Source organism: Enoplosus armatus, chromosome 2 (assembly GCF_043641665.1).
Source record: "Enoplosus armatus isolate fEnoArm2 chromosome 2, fEnoArm2.hap1, whole genome shotgun sequence".
Classification (NCBI taxonomy): domain Eukaryota; kingdom Metazoa; phylum Chordata; class Actinopteri; order Centrarchiformes; family Enoplosidae; genus Enoplosus; species Enoplosus armatus.
Genome location: NC_092181.1, coordinates 19,046,747 through 19,062,523, shown reverse-complemented (window position 1 = coordinate 19,062,523; position 15,777 = coordinate 19,046,747). Strand labels below are relative to the sequence as shown.

The 15,777-nt window shown below is 42.4% G+C and overlaps 1 protein-coding gene across 1 annotated transcript in view; it reads right to left on the bottom strand.

Moving 5' to 3' along the window:
- The window catches only part of cntln (centlein, centrosomal protein), a 79,739-nt gene that overhangs the window by 26,382 nt on the left and 37,580 nt on the right, over positions 1-15,777 (bottom strand). The window contains exons 13-18 of the mRNA XM_070924775.1: positions 12,248-12,348; positions 9,224-9,321; positions 7,759-8,288; positions 4,724-4,805; positions 2,915-2,996; positions 2,292-2,560 (exon numbers count right to left, since the gene is read on the bottom strand). Coding sequence (XP_070780876.1) covers positions 2,292-2,560; positions 2,915-2,996; positions 4,724-4,805; positions 7,759-8,288; positions 9,224-9,321; positions 12,248-12,348 — 1,162 coding nt within the window. The remainder of the gene's footprint in view (positions 1-2,291; positions 2,561-2,914; positions 2,997-4,723; positions 4,806-7,758; positions 8,289-9,223; positions 9,322-12,247; positions 12,349-15,777) is intronic.

Genomic DNA, 15,777 nt, shown 5'->3' with positions numbered 1-15,777 from the left:
GCCAGACATTTTATGTGAATTGTAGTGCAACTATCATTAAAATTCAAATAATGTCTGGAGCCTTTTAAATTCAGTCAGTTTGTCTGTTGCACCCCCTAATCCTGTGATAATCCCAGCCCTTTACATGTTAGAGGAGGGTAGGACACTCCACATGTAAAGAGATAAGGCTGGTAAATTCATGAGGCGATGTCACAGCACACTGCAAAGTGAAGTAAACGGGGGAAGTAATAACTGTGTGAGGTAGATAATCCAAGCAACCCAATGATCCTGTATTTGGATGATAGGCGTGACTAGCACATTTCTTCAAGTGCCAGACTTGGTAGAATTAGGAGGGTATGCTGCACCTATCACCTGAGTTTTTTAAAGCTTCTTATGCCACCTTAAGGGATAATTCTGGTTTATTACAACTCAAGTCTTATTTTTGTAGTTTTTGGCCATTATTTCTATCAGTAATGAAAATGTTTAGTTCTAGGAATAGTTGCCATATTCCTAGATCTCAAAGTTAACTAATTAATTAAGTTAGACACATTTATTTGAAAGAGAAAACGAGGGTGAACATTGGAATCATCCATCCCTGTTCACAGACCGACTTCCTCTTTCAACTTTGACCTACTGAAAATGTACTAGTTGTGAGTGCCTAAAGTTTTCCTGTGCAATGAGGGATCGTTACTGACATTGCGGATCCCTCACTTTCGGTTTCACCTCCAAATAAAGTAGTTTAGATAATCTAAATCCTAACCCTAACCCTGTTTACAACCTGTATGATCGACCACTTATTATTTGCCATGCCGGATTTAAAAATTAAGATTTAAGATCAATTTGTTGAGGAAAAAAGTAAATATCTACAAATTTCTGCACTGCAGGTCTGGGAGTTTAGGTCACATGCTGTTGTTGATAAAGACATCTGTGGGGAAACTCATACAGAGAACACAGAGGGAAGAGGAATTAAAAAAGGAACATACGGGAAAGCAAGTAAGAAAGGAAGGAATAAGGAAATAAGACTTACTGATGGAAGGAGATAAGGACAGAAGCAACAAGGGAAGGACAGAATGGATGAAGGATCAGGAGACACAGCAACACAAACAAGTTTCTGTGAAACTGCCATGCTACTTCTCACATGATGGCCCCTGTGGAGGCTGTCCTAAGCCAATTACAAGCAGAGAGTTTTAGTTGGAGAGTTGGCCAGGACCGGCTGGAACAAGCCCAAAGTCCATCACCTCTTGCCCTTTCCAGAGAGGGCAACAAGACCTGGCTTTGGCCAGTCAGTCAGCTCCAACTTTATCTGGTGGAGTGGCATTAATACTGCAGGAGGAAAGAGGAAACAAACAGGAAGACAACAATTCCCTCTCCGTCCACTCATTCACGCAGCAGTGTGTGTTTGTGTATGTGCGCTTGTACTTGTGTGCCTTTACTGCTGTGTCTGAGTCTAAGGTCTCGTTGGGCCTCTGCAATCAGATGCCTGGCTGGGAGCACAAGGGCCACTTCCTAGGTAGCAACACTATGAGGGCTGCACCCTGACCTGTGTGTACAAGCCCAAAATATACTGTATCTGTACTATTCTACACAGTAAATATACAGACACATGCGCCTAATCAGGCGTCCAGTGGGTCCTCGCTGGCTGCTGCTATGTCGGAATTCACCAAAAGAAGTCTCCTGCCTGTCGGATTAACGATTGTGTGTGTCTAGGAGTTGGTGTGTGTGTATTTGAGTGTCTATGTATGTGTGTGTTCAAATGTGGGTGTGTACAAGAAGGCACTGACAGGAAAGATACTGTTTAGGGCAAAAGTGCTTGGTGTTTTATTCATAGTCTATACACAGTCAAAGAGTTTCCTACCTGGAGGCAGGTACTAAATAACTAAATGGGTATGTGGCAGTGGACTGACACCAAAAAAAAAAAAAAAGTCACCTTGTGTGTGTCTGTGCACACAGGTGTATGAATTTGGAGAAATGTAACTGCTAGTGACACAGATTGTTGTGGAGAACTGGCTTGTTGAAACATTCAGTGGGACGAGACAACAGCAGAGTCTGAGAGAGAAAACGAGACAGAGGGAGAGAGATTCTTCTCCTCTCTTCTGCTCCGGGGTGCTGACCTCCACAGTCGAGGGTAGGCCTGTCAGCCACACTTATTAAGCATGATAAGGGCAAAGGACCTGCTTCAGCTGCACTCTCAGCCCCCAGAAAATACAAAAGAACCACAAAAAGAAAGACAAAGACAGAAAAATAAGAAACTTCCCAACACTTACAACTGGCTCTCTTCCTTTACTCATCTCCCTGTTTTTTCCCCAAGTTACCTGTGTGAGCTGCTTGCTGCTGCACAGTTTCTCAGTGAGGGAGTTGAGTTGTGTTGTGATCTTCTCGTTGGCCCTTCCCAGCTCTCTGGCTGAAAGCATAGCATCTTTCCTGGCACTTCGCAGTATGTCAATGTGACGCTGTAGGGACTCTATGCGCTGCTGCAGAGAAGAGGAGGAGCAGTGCTGGGTCTTCATTAGCATCCTCTTCCTCCTCCACCTCCTTTTCTCTCCTCTCGTCCCTCGTTCCCAGGGCTCATGCTGTTCATCGTCTAACAGGAGGAAGTACACGCAGGCACCTCAGAGTTGACAAGTGCACAGAACAAATCCCTATTTAGAAGCTACTGCTGGGAGTTAACAGGTGTATGTAAAAGTGCCTTTGTGTATGCACAAGTGAAAACTGTGATATATTTAACAACTTGAATGATTAACGTTTTCCATTTATAACCAATTCAGGAGTGTCAAGTTCTGAAAAAACAAACAAAAAAAACAAAGCTTGTTAACTTCTTCAGGACTTGTTTCTGATTGACAGAATGTACATACATTGAGTGTTCTTCCTGCTTCAATTAATAGTCGATTAGAATTTTGTAGTTTTGCATGGATGTGAAAAAGGAAAACTTGGGTACCTTGGGCCAGAACATCAAGTTGTTTTCTGTTAGATTCTGCTGCCGGTGCCTCCGTGTTAGAGATCAGCGAACACCTGTAGGACTGAAAGAACGGAAAAGTCAGAGACGGAGATGAAAAGCAGCTGTTAAATGTAACACAACCGGTTGACATGTTGTGCTTCCTAGAACGCAGCTCATAATGACACCATGATCACAGGGTGTTCTCAGTTTAATGCGACAAAGACAAATCACTCTGTGCTTTAATAATTCACCTGAGCGTGTTCAACCGACTTCAACTTGAACGCTTTTCAGCACGGATATTACTTCTGACAGATGCTCGCAAATTCCGCCTTTGTTCAATCACTGTCTGAAAACCCTGATTTACTCCTACAGTATGACGTGTGTGAGTGTGTACAGTCATTTGCACTCATAAGTGTGTATGCGTGTGTGTATGTGTGACACCTCCCAACTGCATCATCGTTTGTAGCGACATCAAAGAACCCCCCAAACCACCCCCACTGCTCCTTCTTCTCTGCCTGTTTCCTTTGTATATGGAGTAAGGTAGGATTTGATCAGTGCCAGGTTTGATCACACGGTGCCTTGCAGAGAGGAGAGGGGAGATGAACCCTTTGGTTTGTGACATGGCACGTCGTGAGGGGCCAGGGCTGTCATAGCGATGAGCCCAGGAGGAGCTGATGGGCACATTTAGCGGCTCTGGAGCGAGGAAACTGAAGGGGATCTGAGAGTAAGGGTCCTGACAGCTCCCTGGTTACATGTACAACAACAACCCTCTCTTCCTCTCCACCTTCTCGAAAAGAGAAAGAGAGGAGAAGTGAGAAAGACAGAATATCTTTAAAGGTCCCCCTCTTCCCTCTCTTCATCTCTCTTCTTGACGGACATATCTCTCTGGGGTTTGGAGCTGCCATGTCCTGCTGTGAAGTGGTTTGATGCGCACAAGTGCAAGGGTGCAGGCCTATTGATTTCATGGTGTGGAGAGGAGAGGGAAAAGAAGAAGCACCGACAACCACACATAGGGAAGCCTTTGTGAATGAAATGTGAATGAATGTGAAAGAGCAAAAGGAGTGGCCGGCTAAAATGTATGGTGTGTCATGGAAAATACTACCTATGCAGGGGTGTGAGTGTTTGTATTTTTTGTGCCTTTATGGTAAAAAATGGGCAGCTCACATAGGCTTATAAAGCTGCCAACTGTAAAGTTGCCGTGGCATTGAAAAGACATCCAAAAGAACATGAATGAAAACACACTCTCTGCATCATCAACACAATACTTTGTACAGTCTTCAGCTCCTTTCCTATAACTCCAACAATCATTCTGTCAGAATAATCTAATCTGTAGACACTGAGGACATTTAAGTGAAGAGTGCATTCCTTAAATCACTGTATAAGGCACAATAAAAAAAAACACAACATGGACATTTTCAATGCTACTGGGGTGGCAATAAATCCTGCCTGGTTCTATGGCCATGGTAATATAGCTCTTAATAATTGTGCAAATGTGAATCTTTTGACTTAAATTGAATTGCAATAACAAAAATGTAAATTTAGGATCAAGAAATGTAGTATGTTTATACTGTACTGATATAGCTTATGCTTCAATAGTTTAGTGATAGTTTGGAATCAGAAATAGTTTTTATGATAGTCTTGGCACAATTAAAACAACCTGTACGCACTCTCAGGCTATTCACATATATCTAACTAAAACAATAGTAGTCTGCAAGGGAATATAGCCACTACCCTGACATTAATATCTCACTGTAGAAGTTCATTCCTTTTTTTAATACAAAAATAATTAAAGGATGAGGGCAGGCCAACCTTTTTGTTAGCGTGTAGTCTGTAAGGCTTTGTCACCAAGCGCACACTGTTGAGACTGTCCAAGTACTCTTCACCACTGTCACTGTAGAGAAAAGTGAGAAGGGTTATCACAGGCCAGAAGTTGAACCCACAACCCTGGTTCTGAAAGTACCACCATTGGACAAAAATCCAATTTACCTTTTATGGTTGATTTAGTTGACATCAAGCAAAAATATGTGCATTTGCCCCCCCCCCTCCCACACACACACCTCCTTCCAACAGAAAATCAATGTCCCATCCAATTTCTGAGCTGGAAGTGTAAATGTGGGTGTAAATTAAGTGAAAAGCTGCAGTGTCTGGTGCTGATGGTGAATGCATCAACATGTATGAGAGCGGCTGTGGCCTTCATTAGCCCTCTGTGTGTGACAGACGTGTGTGAGAGGCACGGCTGAGCGGAGCCAAGCAAAGTTGCATCTGATGGACACACGGTAAGGGCTTCCTGAGACACACACACACACACACACACACACACACACACACACACACACACGTTTATTGACAGTGACCTTTGACGTGAAGGTGGAAGCCAGTGACATTTACGCTGGCGGGTTTATTAAGGTGGGGCCTGGGAGAAACAGCGGAGGTAAAGACCACAGAGAGAGGATCTAACTGGAACATGACATGGCTTGGGGCTAGTTGGGGTTAAACCCAGTCTGGAAGGGGCACAGGGACTTGCTGAGGATCACTAATCACCACCACTAAGACCAGGGTTACATGCATTTGATGAAAAATGCTACCCGCTTCATACTGGTGAGACAGCTAAACAGGTTAAATTTAGCCTTGTGAAAACAATTCTGAACTCACCTCTCTATTAATTTGAACATACTTTTCTACTAAGATAGCATCACATGCAGTCAGCATGATACTCAAACTGTCTACAGTGAACATGAGGCCAATCGGGGGGGTATATACTGTATATAAAACACATGTCTGTGCATTTACAGGCTGGATACAAAACTGTACGTCTCAAATACGAATGGGTGAAAAAAATTCAAAGAAAACCTGTATAAAAGAATGAAGAAATGGCAAGATGATAAGGCGCTTCCATATAGGACACATGGGTCACTGAATGGTGTGATAAGCATGAAAATGAAGTTAATCATATGCTATGGCCTTCACAGTCACCAGATCTCTACCCAGTTGAATACCAATGGGATATTTTGGAGCAATATGTACGATGACAGTAGGATGGCATACATATATCTCAGTTGAGGTCCAGAGACTTGGAGAATCTATGGGTTAACTAACACTAGTTAGTGGTGGCCCAACACCTGACCGAGACACTGTTAGTTTTTCCTTGTAAATCTTTTCCTTGTCAGTTATTTGTCACCCATCTGTAATGTAGTGTATTCCAGCAGTAATTAAGAGCATATGAATTATGTAACCACAATGATAAACACACACTAAATAGTCCTTCTAACAGAACAATTCAATACGATTAAGAATAATATTCTCCATGCCCCCTGCTCTCATTCTGTCCCACTCTCCAACAAAACTGCTGATCTGCTCAAAATGGTCAGCTGCCTTCAGCAGCTCAAAACGAGCCAGAGGCAGCGATAAAAAGGAGAGGAAAAAACAAATACTTGTCAGTAGCCTTAACGAGTCTGACATCTTTATTTGGCACTATTTAGGCCAAATAGGCAGAAATACTGTATTTCAAGGAGCGCCTACCAGACATATTGCTGAAGAAGACCGCTGCGAGATAAGAGACGCAGAAGGCTTTACAGTAACAAATCAGTTGACAGGTGCTTTAAATAAGACAACATCTCAGTTTAGACCCCTTCTTCACAAATCCACTTAGATCCTCCTCTCAGGTAAAGCGTATATTAGACTGCTGCTTATTAGCCACATGGAGAGGCATTAGGAAAGCAGGGCATAGCTGCACCCAGTCCCTGTTAAACGGCCTCATGTGGATAGAGATGGGGTGGATTACAGCCTGATGAATTAGTTGGTGAAGAGATGGCGAGTTAGTAGGACCGAGCAAAAGAGTGCGCGGATTGAGAGAGGCACAGGGAGAGAAAGTGAAGGGAAATAAATATCAGCGAAAGCTCTGAGTGTTTGAAATCAAATCATTCCGACCATCACTCAATAAATGTTGGCTCAGTGGCTTTTTTGCATAAAACATACATGAAATAATTACTGTCGATGGTTCTTAATTTAGAGGGTGTTAAACAGCTTGTAGACATCTGGTACAGAGCCGAGTAGGGTCATTCAAAATTTATCTATCTAAATTAAGGCGAGGAGAGGAAAGAGGAGGGTGGGCAAGATGTAGATGTGTGTGTGTGTGTGTGTTGGGAGGGGGTTACGAGGGTGGCTGGAGGAACTAAGAGTAGCACACACACATTTGTGAATTGACATGCCACAAGATAACCAACATGACTAGACACAGGGTGGGGTTAGCTTCCGTGCATGTGTGTGTACGGGTGGAGGAGGTGGGTGTGTGTGTGTGTGTGGGGGGGCTTGGTACTTGCAGGGGGATCCTTAGCGCTGTCAAGGGGGGGTTAGTGAATATGCAAAGGACCAGTAAATTAAATCAAACTGCCAAACTGTCAATTTCAGGGTAGCGTGACTAGTGCATGAAAATGGCATCACTGGAAGGTATCGAGGCTTTGGCGGCCCCCTTATCCCTCGGCTTCTCTGGCATCGGTTCAACTTTGTGTGAAGAGGTGGCTAATTTTGCATGCAAATTTCAGTCAATAAGCTCCAAGCAAGGCGTCCCAGGATATTTCAAAGGATCTGACAGTAGTTTCCCCCTCCTCTCTCCTTCTCTCTATCATTCTTGCTCGCATTCTTCTTTTGGCTCCTGAATACCAACTAGACAGACGATGAAATTCAATCACCCATTTGCTTACGCTTTGCATATGCACGTTGTCCCCTCGATGCTGCGTGGCCCCCCACAATTCAGCCGGCCCACCCTCTCCACTCCAACTACCTAAAAATAATGAGGAGGGAGGCAGTGAGAATAAGTGCATCTGTGTGTACGTGTGCATCATTACCTATCTACGCTCATGTCCTCCCACTCGTCCTTAGTGGGACTGGGGCTGCGGCCTTGCCAGCTGATGGCTTGATTGGGGCTGACTGTTCGGTGGCTGCGCTGGCGTAGCGGACCTCTGAGCCTAGTTGTTTTGAATTTGACCTTGCTGTTAATGTTGCTAGCGATCCCACCTGCCCGTGCTTGTCCTGCTGCACGGTTCCTATAGAAGTCCCTGGCTGCTCGGAGGATCCCGAGTTCCTGTCTCAGCTTAAGCAGCTGATGATGAAGCTTGGTAGCCTCTTTTTGAGAGGCAGCCAGCCGGGCTTCTAGAGCCATGATCTCGCTGCGATGCCGCTCCCCCTGGGCCAGGGTCTGGGCCTGGGCTGCCTCTTCACGGACAGCTTCCTGGGTTCGGAGATGATCCAGGGAGGCTTTGAGTCTGCGGCAGTTGTGGGCCAAGTCTTCCTTGGCCTCCAGTAGCTGCTCTTTCTCTTCCCTCAGCCTCTCTGTCTCCTCCTCCAGGGACATCATCCTCCGCTCCAGCTGTTCAATCTGAAGGAATCAGGGATATGGGGCCTCAGTGGTACAACATAGTCAGTTTTTTCCCTTGCATATCTGTTGTTTTTACCATAGAACACTCAAACTTCTGAACACGCTGCTTTTGCAATACTAGTGAAAACAACATGCCAAACCTGAGTTCACAATGCTGTTGTTCTATAGTATACAGTATGCTATCAGTGGAAGTTTCTATCAGAAAGGCCAGTTCCTGATTTGACCTGTGTGTGGTAGCATGCACACAGTGGTTTCCCTCTCCAGACATTTTCTCAAGGGTGTATGTGCCAATGCGCATATGGCTGAACGAATAAGGGGCGTAATACCCACCTCCCCAGCCTGGCAAGGCTACGGACATCTAACTGGTACCCCCTTACCCTGATCACCCCTCACTAGGCAGCAACCAGGAGCACTTAGTCTATTTGTTAGATCTTCAGTGGAGACTGTTTAAGAGAACAGTGAATGCCTGCTGGGTTTGTGCCTCCAGGCAATTTTTCCCTTTTATTTGGTTCTCACTCTGCCCGCTGGTGAAGCCTGGTACCTTTCAAACAAAATTACATGGCTATCCCCACTCTTGATGATTCACGGCCATGAAGGCAGAAGGGGGGCAACATATGAACTCATGCAAGCAGGAGTTTTAAAATCATTTGTGCACAAATATGTGCAACCTACTAACAGCTCCAATATAACATTTATGTTAAATGATCTACTTTTTTATGAGATTTAAAACTGTGATAAAAACAAAATACTTCCTAGCTGACACTTGACTTGGAAATGACTACATGACCAATTCTCCAAAGAGTGAGAATACTTTCAAGTCATTCGTGATAGAGCAAAACCAAATTTTCTGAGAGGCATTGTGCGTAGTTATGGCTCTTTCGGGTTTCTTTTATTGGCAATGACAAAGAACACTTAGTGATGGCATAGCGCTGTACCTTTTTAAATGACTGTTCCATTTGCTCTGCAGAAACAGAAAGTTTTTTCGGAGTGCTGCTTTTGACCTGGCGCTCCTCCACCACTTTGTGAAGCAATTCTGCAAAGGGGAACAAAGCTCGTTATTGTGACATGTCGTGTCAAACTCAGGCTGCTCAATCAATAGAATGATAATAAAGAGGGTACATTAAATCAATTAGCATTACTAAGGTCTAATTTCCTTCCTAAGGTCCAGTTTCTTTTTTTTTCTTTTGTCAATCAAATTGGAAGGAACGCAGAATCACTTATGCTGTTTTCACAGGGACTTTAAATTTCTACAGCTAAAACCCATCTCCTGTTTCTAAAATCTTATCAAATACCTGTTTTCCTCCCGATTAACAGAAAGGTGTTTTATTTAGTAATCCACGTGGAAATAGGGAAACAGTGTTCAAACGCACACACTGGTACATGCTATGTGCAACCTCTCTCTAGGGATCTTAAGCAAACGAAGAGAAGTGCTTGAATCCCTTGTGAACACACAGCCCCAGGCTGCACTGCTTTGTAGTCCACTATGTTTCCCCAATGGACAACTAATCTCCGCAGACTAACATGCTGCTTTATTCTGAGAACTTCAATAGTGGCCTTGGCAAACATATGATTTAGGCTTTATGATAACAACAGCATGCATGCAGGAGTCAAAGTGCTTGGGGATTTGATGCACACATATTCATGTGCGCATCCACAATCCAACAAGCCTCTGTGTCACTGTTTGACATACAGTATCTACCTGCAAAGGGCAACACAAAACAATATAAAACTTTCTGCCTTTCATTCTCTCCTGTTAAACATTCATGACAGGACGACCAAAATAATTTGTACAATGAGGCTGGAAACATTAAATATTCAGGACCTTGACTTTTCAGGTCAGTTGATCTTTTGGAGAGCGAGTTGGAAAAAGAGGCCATAGAAGGAGAGAGCAAAAAGAGAGAGGGTTATGTTGTGAGGAGCTGCTGCTGCCTTGCTTTGCATTTGACGCTTTGCCCAGGGAAGTTTGTTACTTTGAATTAGCCTGCTCTTTTGTCTTCCCAGCATGTCAAATTCAATCAGACAGAGCACCAAATAGGACAGGAGGGCTGCCGGGTTCGCTGGATACATAACCAGGTTGGGAGACAATTATCCAGCTCCAGTGCTGGTGGCTTGGGAGTTGGCACCTCAGCACTACCTTGATAAGAAGACGTGGTGGCTCCCTAGTCACCCACTGTTGGAGGAGGTCCTGGCACTGCGGCATACATTAACGTCCCTCCCACGTCTCCTCATGGGCTGCAGCACAAAGGCCCTGTTCCTTTCATCTGCTGCCTTTCGTTAGTGTGATCCTGGCGTGAGCGCTTCAACCCTCCATCCCTTTGATCGGGTCACAGAGGTTCTTTGGGAGCAAATGTTGTGGCCATTCACTTAATAATGTTGAGTTTACTTACTATTGACTCCAAACATCTTGGTTTTAGTCCAGATATAAATATTTGGAAACATGGTAGAACCTTAATTTGAATACAAATTAATGAACACAACTGGCATTTACTGAGTCACACAGTCTATGGTAAGATTATCTTACTACATCTAAAATCGCCACAATATACGATTTATTTGTTTTGACTATATAAACCTAAAATAGAATTAAAATGGGCAGTGCCTCCATGACTTAGGTAACGCATGTTTTTGACACAATCTTTTTTTCTTTAAAAACATATTGTGAAACAATGTTTTAGTGAGTTTTGTATTACTGTTGTAAAACAGTGATTTCAGCAAAACAACACCCAATGAGGAAAAAACTGTTTACTCCAGAACAAAAAATGCTTTATGTCCTTTGAAATAAACTACATCAGGCATTCTAATGCTTACGCAGCTGTGTTTTTCTCCATGTAGCAGGTGTGTTAATATTCAGTGTGACACAGATTATTGTGATAAAGTTGGTTATTATGATAATATAAACCTGTGGTGATATAATAACCATTAATGCCATTCATCTAGATATGGCTATATCAACTATCATCCTGCACCCACACAGTAGCTTCACATCATTTAATGGAAGATTTTTTTTAAAGCTTGGTATGGTACCAAGCATTTTCTATACAACTTTAACATTAATGGTAATACAACAAAAACAGCAGTATTTAAACACATAAAAGCAACTCTCTGCAGTTGGAAAGGGTTTTGTTTCAGTTAGGAGTATTAAAATCCTTTTTGTGAGGCGAGGCATACACAGTACTGCCTTACCCTTCAAATTAGAGTGAATTATTCTCTGACATAAACTGGAAAATGATTTGTACGTGATAACACAAAAGACAAGAAAGCAGATACTCAAGCTCTACAAGATGTAAAACTAAGTATGTCCTTTTGAAGGAGATTATTTCCTAGTATTCCTGACTAGACTGTCAATAGGAGAGGATCCACTATTTTAATTAGTGCCATCCTTTAAATCACATACTCGCATCTCCAACAGACACCATCATTGGTTGTGAAGAAAATTAAAGTGATCTAGGACACATTTGTTATTGAACTAGTTAATCAAGGCCAGTGGTTGCGGTGGTCAGCGTCTGACAAAAGGTTGCAGATTGGATTAAAAGCGATGTGCATTTTAACATTGGGAATGATATATGCAGACAAGATGAACACTACTTGATCTCCAAATCAATTTGCGAGGAGTTGATCAAGTCTTAATTGAGTTGTCTTATTAATTCCACTGGGAGTTGTCCTATTAATTCTGCTCACTAATACACATGCCCCAGAGGTAGAAGGATAGCTTAAAAGTGCTGTCATGTTAAACGTGGATACTTGCAACATCCTTGGGTAACATTGTAGAGAGTAATGTAGTAAGAAGAACTGTGTAAAAATTCAGTTTAGACAAAGTATTTCCAGACCAAAAGAAAGGAAAAAAGACTGAAGACAAAAGGTGATTTTAAAGAATCCTGTTCACTTGATTAATTTTAAGTCCCCAAAAAAAACTTGTAAAACCTGTGTAAAAAAACAATGTAAAGAAAACCTTTGTTCACCTTGGTGTTCATTAGCAAGACACAGGTGGAGCTCCTTCACTGTGGCCCGGTCCATCGCAGCCTGGACTCGCAGCATGTCCAGCTCCTCTTCCAGGCCGGCTCTGCAGTCACACACATTATAAACTTTGCTTCACACAGCTCTTACGTCAAATCTCTTCATCTTCAAATATGAATGGAATAACAAAAAGAAATACGAAACCACTACCCACACAAGCATTGAACAGTATAATGAGAATCTTTTTAAATCTCCACAAATATCTCTCTGGATTCCACTGTGGACTCAATTATTGTGGAAACTTTTATTACACATCTTAACTTGAATCTTGAACGCACTGGCTTTCTCTTCCCAACAGAAAAGACGACATGGTGAAGAAATCAACTAATTAAAATGCTTTTTAATTCATCTGGAAATCAAAGTGACAAGCAACATGAAACGCCAAGGTAGGAAAGTACAGTGTGCGTCTGTGTGTGTGTGTGTGTGTGTGTGTGTATCATAACAGACTGGAAAGTGTGCACAATTACCTCTCTGCAATTAGCTTGATTCCTGCTAAAGGCTAATTATGTGGAGCCATGCTCGAGACTTTGCACTTTCAAGTTATTATTAGGACCCCAACTGAAGTCTACTGAGGATACACACAAGCCCACTGAGACAACCACACCTGAAACACACACCTAATTTCCCTCCCCTCTGCTCCACAGAGTCAGAGAGAAACACTAGAAACAAGCTCCTGCTACTGTAGTGGCATTCTTCCCTCAGTTAACCTCATTACAACAGCAGGTCTTCCTTCTGACTGACTTCTTACAGCATGCAGCAAAAGCAGTATGCGCGATAACACTGTGTTTAAGGAGTAACAGGGCATTTGTGACTATGGTGAACTATTATGAGCATAATTAACTCAAACTAGACACCTGTTTCAACCAATCTAATTTTGCTAGATCAACCAAGTGATTTTTCCATACAAATGCCAAGAAAATGACATGGGAAAAGTTATCGCCATAGCACAGGAAAGGAAAGTAATTAGCTTTTTAGCCCACACAGTCCAGTAGAGGCCTGGTCTAATGGCTGACCGCAGCTTAAATAAGTACACAAATGACTCTCCCTGAGGGGGGGTGAGGAAGCAGATGGATATGTGTCGCTCCTCTATAGATTTTCCTCCATAAATGAACTCAAGTCGATGCGGCACCGGCACTGCCTTATGTGTCCAGGCTGTTAATGGGACAAATGAGCTGAAATATGCAGCATGTGGAAGGAGCCTGTTCCATCTCATGTTTCTCTTTTATGCCTTTTCAGATGCTGATGGTATTGACGCTAAACCAAAGTTCATATGCAAAACATTCAATTTTGTTGAAGGATAAGCATACTTTCTTGGATGGAGGACGGATAAGATTGCAGATGGAGTTCATTGGCCAGGGGCCTCCAGTTTCACATCATAACATTCTGGAGATGGAAGACTATTGCATCCTTATTCAGGAACACTCAGTTGCTGCAGTGTGTGCACCAGTCTGCCACAGTCTGCCACAGAAATTAACAGAGCTACGGGTATAATAAGAGCAAAAATACAAATTTGGTGACTGACCTTCATTATTTGCATAGGTAATTTGGTGAAAGTAAAATTAATTAATACATTTAAACTTTAGTCTGCAGGCCCATTTGTATTTTAGAACAGACTGTTATGTAATTTTGTTACATTTGGTTTAGTTTTGTGAAGTTACAGCGCCAATATTTTTGTTTTCTGTCAAAACAACACATTTGGAATTACAGTATTAGTCAACGCTTTTGGTTAATTTCGTCAATGATGGAAAATTCTCATTTATTTACACCGTTGAATACAACCACAGCTTTCTACAGTCTGTACAGCCTTTTCTCTTTTCCTTAGGCAACACGTTAAAACACATTTTAAAAATATGGTTTCATTTTCAACTGCACAACACGGTTTCCTTGAATGGTGTTTCCTCCAATCTTCCCTTACAGTCTTCACTCCTCACATTTTGCTTCCTTGTGTGAGTACATCATTTGATGAACAGATACTTACTATTTTTAGCCAATTGGGACCCTGATGATGGGAAAAGAGTATCTTTGAGAATTCGAAAGGATGTTTAGGCAACACTGTAAGGCTGCAGTAGCATTGAGCTAAATCTCAACCTCAAGGAGCTATGTTTTAGACCTGCATCACATTATAGCCGCATCCACCTGAAACAAATTCCAGACCTTTTCCCTATGTTACACTACTTCTAATTTATCTGAAGGGAAACCATGTTTTTCTGTCATATCTGAGCTATCACAGCTGAGAAAAGGCTCTCTACAGCCGTACCTTCAAGAGTATTATAAGTCTTTTTTTTTATTTTTTAAAATCTGAATGATAAATCAAATGAAGCTAGCACAATTTTCAATTCCCTCTCAACCTGCCGCTTCACTGAAGGTAGAATAACAATCAGTAGGCATAAAAGCAAAAGAAGTTTCTTGGCAGGAACCAAACTAAAGGCAACAGACAGGTGTTATGTTTGGTAATGATGTGGTCTGCAATGTAAGTCTGTGTCTCACGCCGCTCTTTTGGCCCCGTTTTTGAAAACATTTTTTCTCTCGTGCAGTGCTAGAACTTCAGCCCTGAGCTATCCACTCCATGTCATTTGATCTTGTCTCTACCTGTGTTGCACCTAACACAGCTTAGAGCGCAAACTGCCAGCCTCCATCCACAAGGGTGTACAACACAACATCATCTGCACCCATTGTGCTTTCACGTGCCAGCCTCCTCTTGGTTTCTTGCTCGGCACATAAAAATACACAGGAAGAGCAGGGAATAGGGTGAGAAAGCGAAAACACCTCTGGCATTTTTATCGCTGGGGAACGCATCTTGTTTTTGGGGGTGAGGGGGGGATTCCCCTATGGTTAAACTCAGGCTAGAGGGCTGTTCATTGGTGGAGGGAGTTTGGGTGGATAAGCCACTGCTGTCAGCAGAAATGGGGACTGGTGGAGTTTACATGGCTCAGTGCTGTATTTTAGCTGCGGGCAACGCAGCGGCAGCAGCAACAGTGAGTCTTTAAGAGTTAGGTTCTCCAGCCACAGGCCACTGATATGAGCGGCAAATGGGGATTCATGTAATAACCACTGGTGGAAACAACCTAGGATGTCCACAATATTCCCTGTTTAAGAGGCTTGTTGATGCCGCTAGGTATCCTAATATGAAATAAAACAATATCATAATGTTGCATTTATTAAACATGAGGAAGAGAAAGATATTTGTATCCACAGTCAATGACAATTTGAATATAAGAGGAAATAGGCCTACTGCATTTTCTACTGTATGTGTGAATTGTATTTCTGAGGTTTGGTTCTTTGAAATAACTGCATTCTTTATGCTCTAATTTTATCTTGTTATGAGACTACTGTAGCTAAGACTTGATGGCGCACTGAAGCTTGCATCATAATTAATAAGTAAATGTAAAGCAAGTTGTGTTTTTTTTTTTTACACAATAATTAATTTACCAAATAATTAATGAAGGAAAAACCTTAGTTGTCTGATTTAAAAACA